Source organism: Hevea brasiliensis, unplaced genomic scaffold (assembly GCF_030052815.1).
Source record: "Hevea brasiliensis isolate MT/VB/25A 57/8 unplaced genomic scaffold, ASM3005281v1 Scaf309, whole genome shotgun sequence".
NCBI lineage: Eukaryota > Viridiplantae > Streptophyta > Magnoliopsida > Malpighiales > Euphorbiaceae > Hevea > Hevea brasiliensis.
The window spans coordinates 21,861-37,748 of record NW_026614817.1 but is presented as its reverse complement, the minus strand read 5'-3'; the positions used below and the strand labels follow the sequence as shown (position 1 = coordinate 37,748).

The 15,888-nt window shown below is 32.9% G+C and overlaps 1 protein-coding gene across 1 annotated transcript; it reads right to left on the bottom strand.

The window, feature by feature from the left end:
• Positions 1-11,571: 11,571 nt before the first annotated feature.
• Positions 11,572-15,282, bottom strand: LOC131177004 (putative receptor-like protein kinase At3g47110). Its single transcript, XM_058142013.1, has 2 exons — positions 12,553-15,282; positions 11,572-12,280 (listed from the first exon to the last, which is right to left on the bottom strand). The coding sequence occupies exons 1-2, from the start codon at positions 15,260-15,262 to the stop codon at positions 11,889-11,891; spliced, it is 3,102 nt and encodes a 1,033-aa protein (XP_057997996.1). The 5' UTR covers positions 15,263-15,282; the 3' UTR covers positions 11,572-11,888.
• Between the last annotated feature and the right edge of the window lie 606 nt (positions 15,283-15,888).

The window sequence follows — 15,888 nt, the reverse complement described above, 5'->3', positions numbered from 1 at the left end:
AGTTGTTGAGAAAAATTTTTAGAAGTGCTTTTTACAAGTATTTGAAGAACTGGTTTCCCAAAATACAGACAGAACTCTGTCAAAATTTTTATAAAATTTGTGAAAAAATAAAATGGGCCAAAATTTCCAACTAGCTTTCAACTTAATTACATGTTTTAAATACTTATTAGAAATGCTCACCACTTATCAAAAATAAGAAAATTGTTTTAAAATCCCTTGTAGGGTACTTAATGAGTTATCGGTAGGTGAAGTTCGGTAGTTCATTAGGTATTCTACGGGATCATGTTATGCCTTACAGAGGGGTAAGGTGTGACAAAAATGATAGGGCAGACTGAGTCAAGGCCTAGAGGAGACTCACGTCAGGTTTGTGCACAACAACTTTAAATTATTGTTTTCCCACTGAAAACTTGATTTGTGTGCATTGTGCTAATTATGGGTTTTGAGAACTACTGTGTTGCCACTTTGTGAATGGAAATTTGACTTTGGAAATTGATTGTGTTTTGTATAAAATATTTGAATAATTTGATTTAAATTGTTTTTAATTCACACTTGGCATAGCAATATTAATATGTTCCTCCTCCACTTGTGGGGTTGAGTTTGATATTTGATCACTTTCCTCCCTCTCTAGCTTCCTAGTCTGAGATGAGTACTCATTAGCTAGCTAGTCACCTCCCTCATTGATTTCGATTAGTACGGTGAGTTTGCCTTGTCGTGGTGTACAACATGGCATGTTTGAAAATTTTGTGTCATAGCCTAAGTTGTGTTGTTGATTGGCAACACTATGATTATTAAATTGTTTGATCAAATTTGTGTTATATTAAGTTTTGAAAATTATTATTTGCTATAACTGCGATTTAAAAAAATTTGTGAAATGTGATTGTGAGATTTTTGAATTATGAAATGTTCATAAATGTTTTATATTACGCATTTTGTATTATATTGTGCACCACTGAGTATTTTTATACTCAGCGATAGCTTTCTTTGCTGTCGCAGATAGAGACAAGGAAAAAGCAGTAGAGTGAGCTACTGATTTTTGAGACTACACGGAGGCTTTTGTACGGGTATTTAGTTATACCCTTGTAGTTTATTTTGATGTAAATAGTTTAATGTCATATGTATTAATGAAAAGTTGAGCAGTTTTACAGTAAATTGTAATAATGTTATTTTGAATTTTCTTTTTGTACATTAATATCTGTATTTGTAAATTAAATACAATATGCAATGTGAATGAATTTGTGAAGTATTTTGAGATGACAAATTTTTGGTTGAGTTGTGGAATTGAATTAAACTGTGTTGACTTGAGTTGAATTGGGTTGGGAGTTGTGAAAATAATTATTGGAAGTGTTTTTCACAGGTTTTGAAGAACTGTTTTCTCAAAATACAGACGACACTCTGCCAAAATTTTTATAAAATTTGCGAAAAAATAAAATGGGACAAAAATCTTAACTAAATTGCAAACTTCAATTAAATGTTTTTCATTCCTATCAAAATGCTCACCACTTCCAAAAAGTAAGAAAATGGTTTTAAAATCCCTTGTAGTGTGCTCAATGAGTTATCGGTAGGTGAAGTTCGGTAATTCACTAGGTATTATACGAGATCATGTCATGCCTTACAGAGGGGTAGGGTGTGACAAAATATATTCTTAACCAGTATTAATAATGATAATTTTTTTTATAGAATTTTTTTTCTAGTTTTATATTAATAAAATTTTATTTATTTTTATTTAAAATATATAAATTTTAATAATCAATTAAATTTAAACATTTTGAGTTTCAATCCAAATTGGAATTGAACAATATGGTTTTTGAAAACGTAACAGCTACAACACTTTTTTTTAAAAAAAAATATAAAAATATCTGATTTTTAGTTAATTCTTTTTATAAAAATTTATCAAATTTTCAATAAAACATCAAAGTTATGAATTTTCTTTAAAAAAATATATAATTTTTGTTTTAGTTAACTCTTTTTTATAAATTTATAATAAAAACTTAATTAAAGGGAAGTCAAATATAAGATAAAAAATTTTAAATTTATATAAAATTTAAAATTAATTTAATTAATAAAAAATAATATAAATAATAAAAGGTATTTTTGTCGATCCTACTATTTCCTTACGTTTCTATTTTTATATATATTATAGATAGAGACTATAGATAAATTATAAATTAATTAAATAAAAAAATCATAACACTCATGCATTAAGTTAGTGATTGAAAAAAGGTTACACGTATGTGCCTAAGAATCTAAATTTAAATAGCATTAATTTTTAAAATTATAAAATAAATTAATATGTTTTTTATAAGGATGTACTTATAGTGAATCGAATCCAATTGAACTAATAAACTTCTCACTAATTAAAATTTTTAATTATTTCTAAAATAATTAAATTAAATTAAATTAAAAAAAAACTTCACTATAACAAAAGAAATTATTCGATGAATTACCGATTATAATTAAATTAATCGAAAAAATATGTAATATATAACTTCTATTATTAATTACTAGAATATTAATAAAATATATTTAACAATCATTTTTATTTATATAAAAATGATAAATTTAATATATTTTTAATAAAATAATAATTATAAACAATAAATTAGTAATAAGATTATAATTTATACATAATAATAACAATTTGCTTAGTTGAATTACCAAATTAAATGTTATTCAACCCATAAAAAATGTACAAATCAAATAGAAAATGGAATTATACCCTTTATTTAAATAATCGAATTTGATCAAATAGAATAATGAACACCTCTAACTATGCAAACTCAAAATTTTACTATTTTAAAAATAATTTCAATATTAATGAACTATTGTTCATTAATTTTTATGTGATATAAGGATAATAACATAAAAATTATAAAACTTTTGATTTTATTTAAATTTTTTTAATTAAAAGTTTTTGTTTTACAACTAAATCGTAATATTTTTTAAAATCTTTTTAAATTATATATATATATATATATATATTCTATTAACCAATGCTAAAGATATTTTACAATAAAAGTATTACTCTATCCTTATAGTTTGGAACAAGACATAAAAGTCGATTATCCTAACGTGTGGACAATATTCCAAATTTTATGTCTGCGTGCCTTAGTACTATAGATGAGGGTTACTTATTCAATGTCAATGGAAGAGAGAGAAGAGTGTTGCATTGTGAAACCCATATATATTTATTATTTATTATTATTTTATTTTAATTAGTTAACAATAATTTAATATATTTATAAAAAATATATATTTTTTATTGAATAATCTGCTTATTTATTTTTAGATATATATATATATTATTTTTGAAATTAAATATAAACAACCCAGTTCAATAATAACTCTTATCCCATTCTACACCTAATAGAACTCTTGAAATATATATATACCCTGATCATCTCTTCTGCTAAACTTTACTCTCAAAACCTGTTTGTCACCTCCTCTTCCTACCAAATACTCTCAACGGGTATTTTCATAATCTTTTATTTATTGTTATACATATACATATATATATAAATTTACGATTTATAATCTGATGTGCGCAGATAATTCTTAAATTTTTATTTCTCAATTCATCACCTTTGATTTTGTTTTCAAAGTAAAAATTCTCGTTCTTTGTTCAATAATGGGTGAATTTGATTTTATTTTCTCTCCTTAAACCGTTACAACTACTCTATAAATTTATTTTCCTTCTCTTTGACTATTGGTACTGAATTGGGTTGATCATAATTACTGTGAAACGATAACTTTGAATTTAGATTATATATATATATATATAAGCCTTGGACGGACGTGGGCGAACAAGGGATTCAAGGACGTGGACAACAGGGACGCTTCCAATTGCCTCCAAAATATACATATATATATATATTAAAATTATTTTATTTTATTATTATTTAATATTTTTCTTTTATATTTTGGGTATGTAGGAGATTCAAATATTCATTCTGTCAGCTGAAATTGTCTCTCTTTTATTGAATCTAGCTATTATTTTGGAGGTTCCAGGTGAGTGGTAATTATAGTACATGGCACCGTTTTAGTCCCTTTTAAAATTTCTTAGCATTAAGTTTGTTATTAAATGAAATTTTAAATCAATATTTTAACAATTATTTTATATGTGATTTTCTAGAGTTTTATTTTATTTTATTATTGAATTTTATTTCGATTTTGATTAAATAATTGATTTTGTCAACTATCTCTGCATTAGACCTATTATGATTCCAGGAACAGGCCTTTAATGTATTTATATTGATTGATATTTGACTATAAAATTTATCGATGTGTTACTGAATCGAATTGAAATTGATTTAACTTTATTGACTCTCTGAAACTATTGAAATATACTATTGAAATTGCACTATCAGTTATTATTTACTATCTGAAGGTTTTTATTGATTTTGATTGATTTGTACAAATTGATTTTCTATTTTGAATTGGTACCGTGCGATGATTCTGCTTTCATTATCCGCCCCGCCGTGTGGACTATCACGGTATTAGGTTGCATTGTCGAGTCATGCATCATTGCAGTTTATGGTTTGCATTAGTATCATATGCATTGATATCTGTGAAGGAGGAGAAAGGTATTCGATATCCGTAGCGCTTACCATCCGCCTTTGGTGATGTGGGGTATCATCACCGTGCACTGCATAATAAAATTTGTATTGAATGAATTTTTTTATATATATGTTTTATGAAGTTATTTTATTAATGATTTTCTGACATGAGCATGATTTTATTGAATATAAAATTTATTGTGAAATTAATCAAGCATCCGCTGTTCCTATTCATTGGGTGCTATAATTATCATTCATCGAGCATCTAGCTCAAACCACGTTTTCTCATGCATTATCTATTTCAGATCAGTAGAATTCTGCAGCTGATCCAAATATTTAGTCCATTTTCTGGAGAGGGACAACTTTGATTTGTTCTCATGGTATGCCCGAATTCATGTTTTCTCGGGCTAATAATTAGTTTAGTTTATTGAACAGTTTAAGTTTTTATTTGAAATCTGTAGAGACTCCGCAGTTTACTTATGGGATATTTATGATATTTATTCAGCATTTTATCTGTTTGGATTTTATCTATTTTTGGGATTAGTAAGTGACAATATATTCATTCAAGATACTCTGTTAAGGCTTGCATGATTTAAGAATACTTAAATTATGCGCCGGTCACGGTTCAGAATTTTGGGTCGTGACAAAGTTGGTATCAGAGCTCGATTGAGGTCTAGTAAACTTGCGGAGCATAGGATCCTTAACGTCTTTTTAGTTTATCATTACTTCAGATATCTGCGTCCTTCGTACCTTCTCACCTGTCTTAAATTGGCTCACATTTTCAAATTTAATACTTGCTTATTAAAATGAATAGGTGTCTGAGTCTGTTAAATGTAAGAGGAGAGCTAGGGCCAAGGGTCTTAATGGTGCAAACCTTGATCCAACAAGGGAGGTACCACCTCAAACTATTAATCAGACATCTGAATAGACGCCTATGGCTAAGACTAGAGCACAACCATTCATTGTTTCTCCATACTCTTCCATGATATTTAGTACACCACCTAATTTGTTAGAGTATCCTTTATCTGTATCAACACCTATGGGGGATGCAATAGACACTGATATGGTGTATAGGGGATGTATAGTTCACATTGGAGATAGGGAATGAGCTGCATATCTTGTTTCTTTGGATATGTTTGAGTTTGATGTGATTTTAGGCATGGATTGGTTAGCCACTTATCACATTTCATTGGATTGTCATAATAAAGTTGTACTCTTTAAAATTCGTGGGGAGGCAGAATTTCAATTTCAGGGAGATCGTAGTATAGCCTCTAGTAATCTTATCTCAGTAGTGAGTGCTAGACGATTATTGCGAAAGAGGTGTAAGGGGTATCTAGCTTATGTTAGAGATGTTTAGGTAGAAGGTGCAGGTTTGGAGAATGTTCCAATGGTTAAGGAGTTTCCTGATGTGTTTCCAGAAGATTTATCAGGTTTACCCTCGGAGCGAGAGGTAGAGTTTGGTATAGACTTAGTTCTTGGAACTGAGCCCATATCTATGCCACCTTATCGTATGGCACCCGTAGAACTTAAGGAGTTGAGGGAACAACTACATGACCTACTAGATAAGGGGTTTATTTGCCCTAGTGTTTCTCCATAGGGTGCTCCTGTGTTATTTGTGCCGAAAAAGGATGGGTCTTTGAGAATGTGCATTGATTATAAGCAATTGAATAAGGTGACTGTGCGTAATAAGTATCCTCTTCCATGCATAGATGACCTGTTTGACCAACTTCAAGGTGCAAAGTATTTTTCCAGGATTGATCTTCGATCTAGGTATCATCAATTGAGGGTCAAGAAAGAAGACATACTCAAGATGGCCTTTAGGACTAGGTATGGACACTATAAGTTTCTTGTAATGTCTTTTGGTCTTACCAATGCTCCGGCCGCTTTTATGGATCTCATGAATAGAGTTTTCAACCCTTTCTTAGATCAATTTGTTATAGCGTTCATCGATGACATTCTAGTGTACTCAAAGAGTAAGGAGGAGCATGAGCAGCATTTGAGAATTGTCCTTTAGACCTTACGAGAACACAAGCTATATGCCAAGTTCTCAAAATGTGAGTTTTGGTTAGATAGTGTGGCTTTCCTAGGCCATACAGTATCTAAGGATGGGGTGTGCGTTGATAAGAAGAAAGTTGAGGCATTGTTTCATTGGCCTAGACCCACAACTGTGTCAGAGATTCGTAGTTTCTTGGGTTTAGCAGGGTATTATAGACAGTTTGTTCAAGACTTCTCTAGTATTGCAGCACTTTTAACTAAGTTGACACAGAAGAGTGTAAAATTTCAGTGGTCTGAGGCTTGTGAAAAAAGTTTTCAGGTGCTTAAGACTTGTTTAACTACAGCACCAATGTTAGCCCTTCCATCTGGATCAGGGGGTTATGTAGTATATTGTGATGCTTCTAGGATTGGTTTAGGATGTGTTTTGATGCAACATGGATGGGTTATTGCATATGCTTCTCGTCAATTGAAAAGGCAAGAGCAGAATTATCCAACTCATGATTTGGAAATGGCTGCAGTAATTTTTGCTTTGAAAATCTGGAGGCACTATCTGTATGGTGAGACTTGTGAAATCTTAACTGACCACAAAAGTCTCAAATACATTTTTTGACCAACATGATCTTAATCTTAGGCAAAGGAGATGGGTAGAATTGCTGAAGGATTATGATTGCACCATACAGTATCACCCTGGAAAAGCTAATGTAGTGGCTGATGCTCTAAGCAGGAAGTCTTCTGGTAGTTTAGCCATATATCTACCAAGATGAGGCATTTGATTGGTAAATTACATGAGTTGCTAGATCAGGAAGTAGAGTTTAAAATCATAGCTGGATCATTCTTAGCACATTTTCGAGTTAGGCCTATCTTGATTGATCGAATTAAGGATTTCGCCGTAAGAGGGATTCTCAGCTGTGTGTGATTATAGATAGTATTCATCAAGGCCAAGCTCAAGGGTTCATGTTAAATGATGATGGAGTTCTTCGTTATGGCACTAGACTTTGTGTCCCTAATGTTGATGAGTTGAAAAGAGAAATCATGGAGGAGGCACACCATTACCTTACGGTACACCTGTGTTCAACTAAGATGTACCGTGATTTAAGGGAGCATTATTGGTGGGGTGGCATGAAGAGGGATGTTGCAGACTTTGTTGCTAAATGTTTGACTTGTCGTGAGTTAAGGCGAACATCGAGAGACCATCTGGTTACTTGACCATTGCCTATTCAGAGTGGAAGTGGGAGCATATTGCCATGGACTTTATTGTGGGTTTACCTAGTACACGAAGTGGTTACAATGCAATCTGGGTGATAGTGGACAGATTGACAAAATCTGCTCATTTCCTTCCTGTGAAGACTACATATGACTTTGCTAAACTTGCACAGTTGTATATAAACAAGATTGTTAGTCTTCATGGAGTTTCAGTTTCTATTGTCTCTGATCGTGGTACTCAGCTTACTTCTCGATTTTGGAAGAAATTTCAAGAAGCTTTAGGAACACGAGTAGACTTTAGTACTGCTTTTCACCCTCAGACGGATGGACAGTCAAAAAGGACCATACAGACATTAAAGGACATGCTTCGTGCATGCGTTATGGATTTTGGTGGCTGTTGGGATCATCATTTGCCTTTAGTGGAGTTTGCTTATAATAACAGTTATCAGACAAGTATAGAGATGGCTCCATATGAGGCATTATATGGTCGAAAGTGTAGATCACCGGTTTGTTGGGATGAAGTTGGAGAAAGAAGGCTTACTAGACCAGAGTTGATACAATTAACTTCAGAGAAGGTTCGACTAATTCGTGATCGACTTTTGACTGCTCAAAGTCGACAGAGAAGTTATGCTGACCCTAAGCGTAAAGATGTGGAATTTATGATTGGTGATCATGTATTTCTGAGAGTTTCCCCTATGAAAGTAATCATGAGGTTTGGGAAGAAAGGGAAGCTTAGCCCTCGTTTTGTTGGTCCATTTGAAATTTTGGAGAGAATTGGAGCAGTTGCTTACCATTTAGCCCTTCCACCTGGTTTTGCACATGTACATCCAGTTTTCCATATTTCTATGCTTAGGAAGTATGTACCAGATCTATCTCATGTTTTACAACCTCAAACCATGCAATTTAGGAATGATATGTCATATGAGGAGCAACCAGTAAAGATTTTAGATCGACAAATTAGGAAACTCCGGTCTAAGGAAGTGGCTTTGATCAAAGTCTTGTGGCATAATCACTCAAGTAGTGAGGCCACATGGGAGGAAGAATCTGAAATGCGAGCCAAATATCCTCACTTATTTGATTCTTCATGTTATAATTTTGTCTATTCAAATTCGGGGACTGAATTTTTTTAAGGGGGGAAGTATGTGGAAACCCATATATATTTATTATTTATTATTATTTTATTTTAATTAGCTAACAATAATTTAATATATTTATAAAAAATATATATATTTTATTGGATAGTCTGCTTATTTATTTTTAGATATATATATATTAGTTTTGAAATTAAATATATATCTGCAATCTGAACAACCCAGTTCAATAATAACTCTTATCCCATTCTACACCTAATAGAACTCTTGAAATATATATATACCCTAATCATCTCTTCTGCTAAACTTTGCTCTCAAAACCTGTTTGTCACCTCCTCTTCCTACCAAATACTCTCAACAGGTATTTTCATAATCTTTTATTTATTGTTATACATATACATATATATATAAATTTACGATTTATAATCTGATGTGCGCAGATAATTTTTAAATTTTTATTTCTCAATTCATCACCTTTGATTATGTTTTCAAAGTAAAAATTCTCGTTCTTTGTTCAATAATGGGTGAATTTGATTTTATTTTCTCTCCTTAAACCGTTACAACTACTCTATAAATTTATTTTCCTTCTCTTTGATTATTGGTACTGAATTGGGTTGATCATAATTACTGTGAAACGATAACTTTGAATTTAGATTATATATATATATATATATATATATATATATATATATATATATATATATATATATATATATATATATATATATATATATATATATATATATGTATATTTTGGAAGCAATTGGAAGCATCCCTGTTGTCCACGTCCTTGAATCCCTTGTTCGCCCACGTCCGTCCAAGGCTTATATATATATATATATATATAAACATTTGTATCACTGTTCATATAAACCTTGTATCCGTCCACCCAATATATATATATATATATATTAAAATTATTTTATTTTATTATTATTTTATATTTTTCTTTTATATTTTGGGTATGTAGGAGATTCAAATATTCATTCTGTCAGCTGAAATTGTCTCTCTTTTATTGAATCTTGCTATTATTTTGGAGGTTCCAGGTGAATGGTAATTATAGTACATGGCACCGTTTTAGTCCCTTTTAAAATTTCTTAGCATTAAGTTTGTTATTAAATGAAATTTTAAATCAATATTTTAACAATTATTTTATATGTGATTTTCTAGAGTTTTATTTTATTTTATTATTGAATTTTATTTCGATTTTGATTAAATAATTGATTTTGTCAACTATCTCTGCATTAGACCCATTAGGATTCCTGGAACAGGCCTTTAATGTATTTATATTGATTGATATTTGACTATAAAATTTACCGATGTGTTACTGAATTGAATTGAGATTGATTTGACTTTATTGACTCTCTGAAACTACTGAAATATACTATTGGAATTGCACTATCAGTTATTATTTACTATCTGAAGGTTTTTATTGATTTTGATTGATTTGTACAAATTGATTTTCTATTTTGAATTGGTACCGTGCCCGTGATTCTTTACGTTATCCGCCCGTGTGGACTATCACGGTATTAGGTTGCATTGTCGAGTCATGCATCATTGCGCTTTATGGTTTGCATTAGTATCATATGCATTGATATCCGTGAAGGAGGAGGAAGGTATTCGATATCCGTAGCGCTACCATCTGGCCTTTGGTGATGTGGGGTATCACCCTAGTGCACTGTACCATAAAATTTTTATTGAATGAATTTCTTTTATATATATGTTTTATGAAGTTATTTTATTAATGATTTTTGACAGCATGAGCATGATTTTATTGAATAGAAAATTTATTGTGAAATTAATCAAGCGTCTGCCTGTTCCTATTCCGTTGTGTGTTATAATTATCATTCACTGAGCATCTAGCTCAAACCACGATTTCTCTGCATTATCTGCTTGGATCGAGAATTGCACTGATCCAAATATTCATCCATTTTCTGGAGAGGGACAACTTTGATTTGTTCTCATAGTATGTCCGAATTCATGTTTTCTGGGCTAATAATTAGTTTAGTTTATTGAGCAGTTTAAGTTTTTATTTGAAATCAGAGAGACTCATGATTTACTTATGGGATATTTATGATATTTATTCAGCATTTTGTCTGTTTGGATTTTGTCTATTTTTGGGATTAGTAAGTGACAATATATTCATTCAAGATACTCTGTTAAGGCTTGCATGATTTAAGAATACTTAAATTATGCGCCGGTCACGGTTCAGAATTTTGGGTCGTGACATGCATGCGTACAAGAAATTCGCAAAGAAAAGGATTAGTTGCGAAGAGACAGGGAAGTGCAGGTAGACCTAATGAGCTCATCTGCATGTGGTTGGTGATGAACAGAGGAGAGCACAAGTATAGATTTCTAAATGTGAAGGAGGTAAGTAGAGTCGCTTGGTGTCGGAGAATAAACAGACTCCTCTAATGGACGTTAAAGGCGCAAGTCTGCTTCCCATGTCAAGTGTTGAATATGTAGAAGATATGCAACGAGAGTCTAGGATTATAGATGGATGATGTCAGGGTAATTCTAGCAAGTAATTTGTATGTGATGTCAGAGTTATTGAAAAGCCTACGAGGAATGTAGTTATTGAGAGATATCCGATATTCTTAGGCCAAACAATGGATTTACACTTATAATATTGTATTAACCTGCTTTAAAAATCAGCTTTATAATATTTATATAGATTAGAGTAGTTATTAGTCACTAATTGATAACAATCTTTCAGTATTATGAAGTTCAACTTCATATTCCCATGCAAGTTCCTGATGGAACTGTTGCATTAATCAAATCTAGCATTCCCCTTTTTGAACTTGAATTTAAACGAGAAGAAATTTGTGTCAATGCGAAAGTTCACTATTGAGATAAACAATTATAAAAAGAGAGGGGGGAGGGAGGATGGGTGGGGGGGTTGGTGGTTTGGGAGAGAACGGAGGAAGTGGGGAGGGGGGAAAGCTTCAATTATATTTTGTGAACTGGAATAACGTCTAGTTTCTGAGTCTCAATAACTCATTATTCTGAAAGTTGTGCTTCTGAAACATATCAAATCCATATTAAGCTAGTTTCTGGTCCCTGTGAAAGAAACCCTGATAGCATTTAGTTTGCTTGTTACATCCCTCATATTCATTCGATCTTGTGGCACTACTGCAGAGCATGCGACTCCAATTTGAAGGACTGATACCACGCATTCTCGTACACTATCTTCAATGCTTTCATCATCCATATTTTCTGCTGCTGCTGTAGCTTCCCCCACTTCTCCTAGAGTGAATAATGTGGGATCCATAACCTGGATGACTTGTCCTGGGAGCTTAGTCTTAACATAGTTGTGGAGATCTAAGCCATCTGTAAAAACTTCATGAGTTGGTCTCTTTCCTGTGAACATCTCTAACAAAAGTATTCCAAAGCTATACACGTCTCCATAAGTTGTCACATTGCTGCCTGCTCCATATTCTGCAATTCATACATCTCCAATTCTATTAAAACGTGATCAAGGCTGTACAGTTACTATTCCATATAGCTACAAAAGAATTTGGGAATTATCTTTAATATTTGCTGTGAATTTTAATAAAAAGCTGGAGGGCTTAATGCGGAGCAAAGAAGTTCAGGGGCTTAATACAAGCAAAGTTCAGGAATCCAGAATGTTTTCCCCCTCATGCTGCATATGCCATGCCATGTTGATTCATGTAGTAGTTTAACAAAGGAGACAGTGTCGAAAATATTACCTGGAGCCATGTAGCCAACAGTTCCCTTTATTCCTGTTGAGAAAATTTGGCTTTGAGAAGGATTACTGGTGCATTCAGAAATTAGCCTCGCTAATCCAAAGTCACCAACATGAGCAGTCATGTCATTATCAAGAAGAATATTGCTTGGCTTCAAGTCACAATGAACGATTTGCGTATCACAGTGGTCATGAAGATAATGCAATGCAGAAGCCACATCAATGGCAATGCATAGTCTTCGAAGAAAGTTTAATTTCCTCGTCTGCCTATTACCATTTTGTTCTGGATGCAACCACATTTCCAAACTACCATTTGCCATGAATGTGAACACTAGAGCTTTGAAATCATTACCTTTAAAATCAATGCTAGAGCAGTACGTCAAGATTTTAACAAGATTCCGGTGCCGGATGTTTTTCAATGCTTTGCACTCTGCAATGAAGCTCTTGGAAGCACCGTGTTGCTGAAGGTTGAGTACCTTCACAGCAACAAAACATTCTGCCTGCTCATCAAGACTTCCTTTATATACTGAACCAAAACTGCCTTGCCCAATTAAGTTTTCTGAAGAGAATCCGCCAGTTGCTTTCAAGAGTTCCCTGTATGAAATTTGAGGAAGCTTGTCCACCATAAAAGGTGAGAAAATTGGAATCTTTTTTGACTTTCGCCGATAGAAAACACACAAGGACGTCACTATCATCACAAACAAAAATGAACTGATGGTTGTGGTGAGGATTATAACAATGGAAGTCCTTCTATGTTTTTCTTTTTTGACAGGGCATGCTGGCAGCCGCAATTCTGGGATACCACCACAAAGATTACTATTTCCAGCAAGCGAAAATGCAGTTGCGTTGCTGAAAACTCCAGTTTTTGGTACCTCACCCTCAAAATTATTGAAAGAAAGATTCAAATATTGCAAGAAGATAAGCTTCTCCAACTCATTTGGAACATTTCCTGACAAGTTGTTTCTGGACAGATCTATTCGTTGGAGACCTCTCAATGAAACAAAAGTTGAGGGAATGGGTCCTTGCAGGAAGTTACCCTGCATGTTAAGGATTTCTAGCCTAGAACAATCACCTATTGTTTTGGGAATTTCCCCATAGAGTTTGTTCTCTGAGACATCTAATGCATTAATACTTCTCAAGTTGCCAACTTCTGAGGGTATGATGCCCGTCAATGAGTTCTGTGATAAGTTGAGAGTTTCTGATAGGGAAGAAAGGCCAAGGATTTGTGAGGGTATAATGCCCGTCAGTTTATTTCTTGAGACATCTAGGAAACGAAGATTTTGGCAGCTTCCAAGACTTGGATTTACGTTTCCTTGGAATTTGTTTCCTTCTAACTGAAGCCAATATAGTTTGGTGATGTTACCTAGGAACACTGGGATTTCTCCAGAAAGTAGATTTTGATTTAAGGTTAGCCTTTCCAGCTTTTGTAGCTTTCCAAAAGAAATAGGGATACTACCAGAAAAAAGATTCCCATCCATATCCAATCGATACAAATTCACAAGATTCCCTACCTCTTCTGGGATTGTTCCCGATATCGGATTTCGTCCTAGGCCTAATTGGACAAGGTTGGACAGATTACCTACGGAGCTAGGTAATGCACCACCGAAATTGTTTCCATCAAAGTATAGTTGTTGCAGATTGCTGCAGTTGGCCAGAGATGGTACAAAACTCAAATCTTGACTTGTGTTACTGCCAAAGAAATTGAACTCCAAATGAAGCGATTGTAGACCCCTGAGATTTCCCAGATTGGTTGGAAATTGCCCCGTGAAACTGTTGTTGGAGATGTCAATAAGCTGAAGCCGAGAAGCATTGGCCAATGATTCTGGAATCGTTCCAAAAAATCCATTTTGAGCCAACAACAGTTCTTTCAGGTTAGGAAGAGTAAGGCCTATGTTTGCCGGGATACTGCCACTTAATTGATTATATGTCGTGCCAATGGTATTGATAGATGAGATATTGTAAAGTGCAGGAGGTATTTTACCACTCAGATTATTAGCTCCGAGCTCAAGCCAAGTTAAGCTTGTTAATTGTCCGAATTCATTTGGTATCTTTCCCTGCAAATGATTTTCTCCTAAGTAAATCATTTGGAGGGATGAAAGATTTCCAAAGGAACGTGGGATCTCTCCCGTGAGACTATTTTTACCAATGTAAAGAGCCACCAGCTTCCTTAAAGAGACTAGCTCAGCAGGTATTTTTCCCACTAAGTTGTTATAAATCAATATTAAATCCTCAAGCTCTGAGCAATTGCCGATGTTACTTGGAATTTCACCACTCAATGGGTTATTCGTCAGGTTGAGATATCTCAATCGGAAGACTTGACCAACTTCTTCAGGAATTTCCCCATGGAATCTGTTGTCACCAAGCCTGAGGAACCTCAAGAAGCTGAGATTCCCTACATGTGGAGATATGGTCCCTGACAAGCTCAGGCCCTGCAGATTTAAAGACCTAACTCTCTGATGTTTGGGGCCACAAGTAACACCTTGCCACTTGCAGAAGTGGACAGAATCATTCCATGAGCTGAAGATGTCATTTGGATCACTGCTTATCTTGCCTTTGAATTGCAGAAGAGCAAACCTGTCAGTCTCATTTCCCATTTTAGTGAGACAATCAGCAGGTTGGAAGCATTGTGTGGTTACAGAAATTAAGAAAAACACATGAAAACGAAGGATTGAAGAAGGCCAAAACGCAGCTAAGCTTGTGCCCACGAATTCCATTTTTTTTTTTTTCCTTTTTTTGCGTGGATGAAGATATGCTGTGAACTCATCTATGGTTACAAAAGACATGGAGCATTGACTTTGACTTTTTGACAGCTATAATGGGACAGATTGTCATTCTCAAAGATGACTTTGTTCCGTTGCAGATTCAACTGACGCCAAACAAACGCTGCAATAGTTCACATTCATGAGTTGACTTTGCATACATATATATATATTATGTCAAATTATCACTGAATTAATAATAAAAAATTATTAAATATAAAAAATTCTAAAATTATAATATTTAAAATATGAAACTTTATAAAATTTTAATATTAAAAATTAAAAATTAATTTTTAGATAAAACATTATGAGATTATCACATAAAAATAAAAATAATAAGAATAATTATCACATAAAAATAAAAATAATAAGAATAATTATTATTTTTACATAATTTTTTTTAAAAAAATGAAACAATAGATGATGTTCACTATCATTCATATATACTTATGCATAAAGTTAATTACTGATTGAAAATAGGTTATGTATGTGTCTAAGAATTCAAATTTTAATAGCATTAATTTTGAAAATTATAAAATAAATTAATAAGTTGTTTATGAGGTATTTATCTACTTAATTAA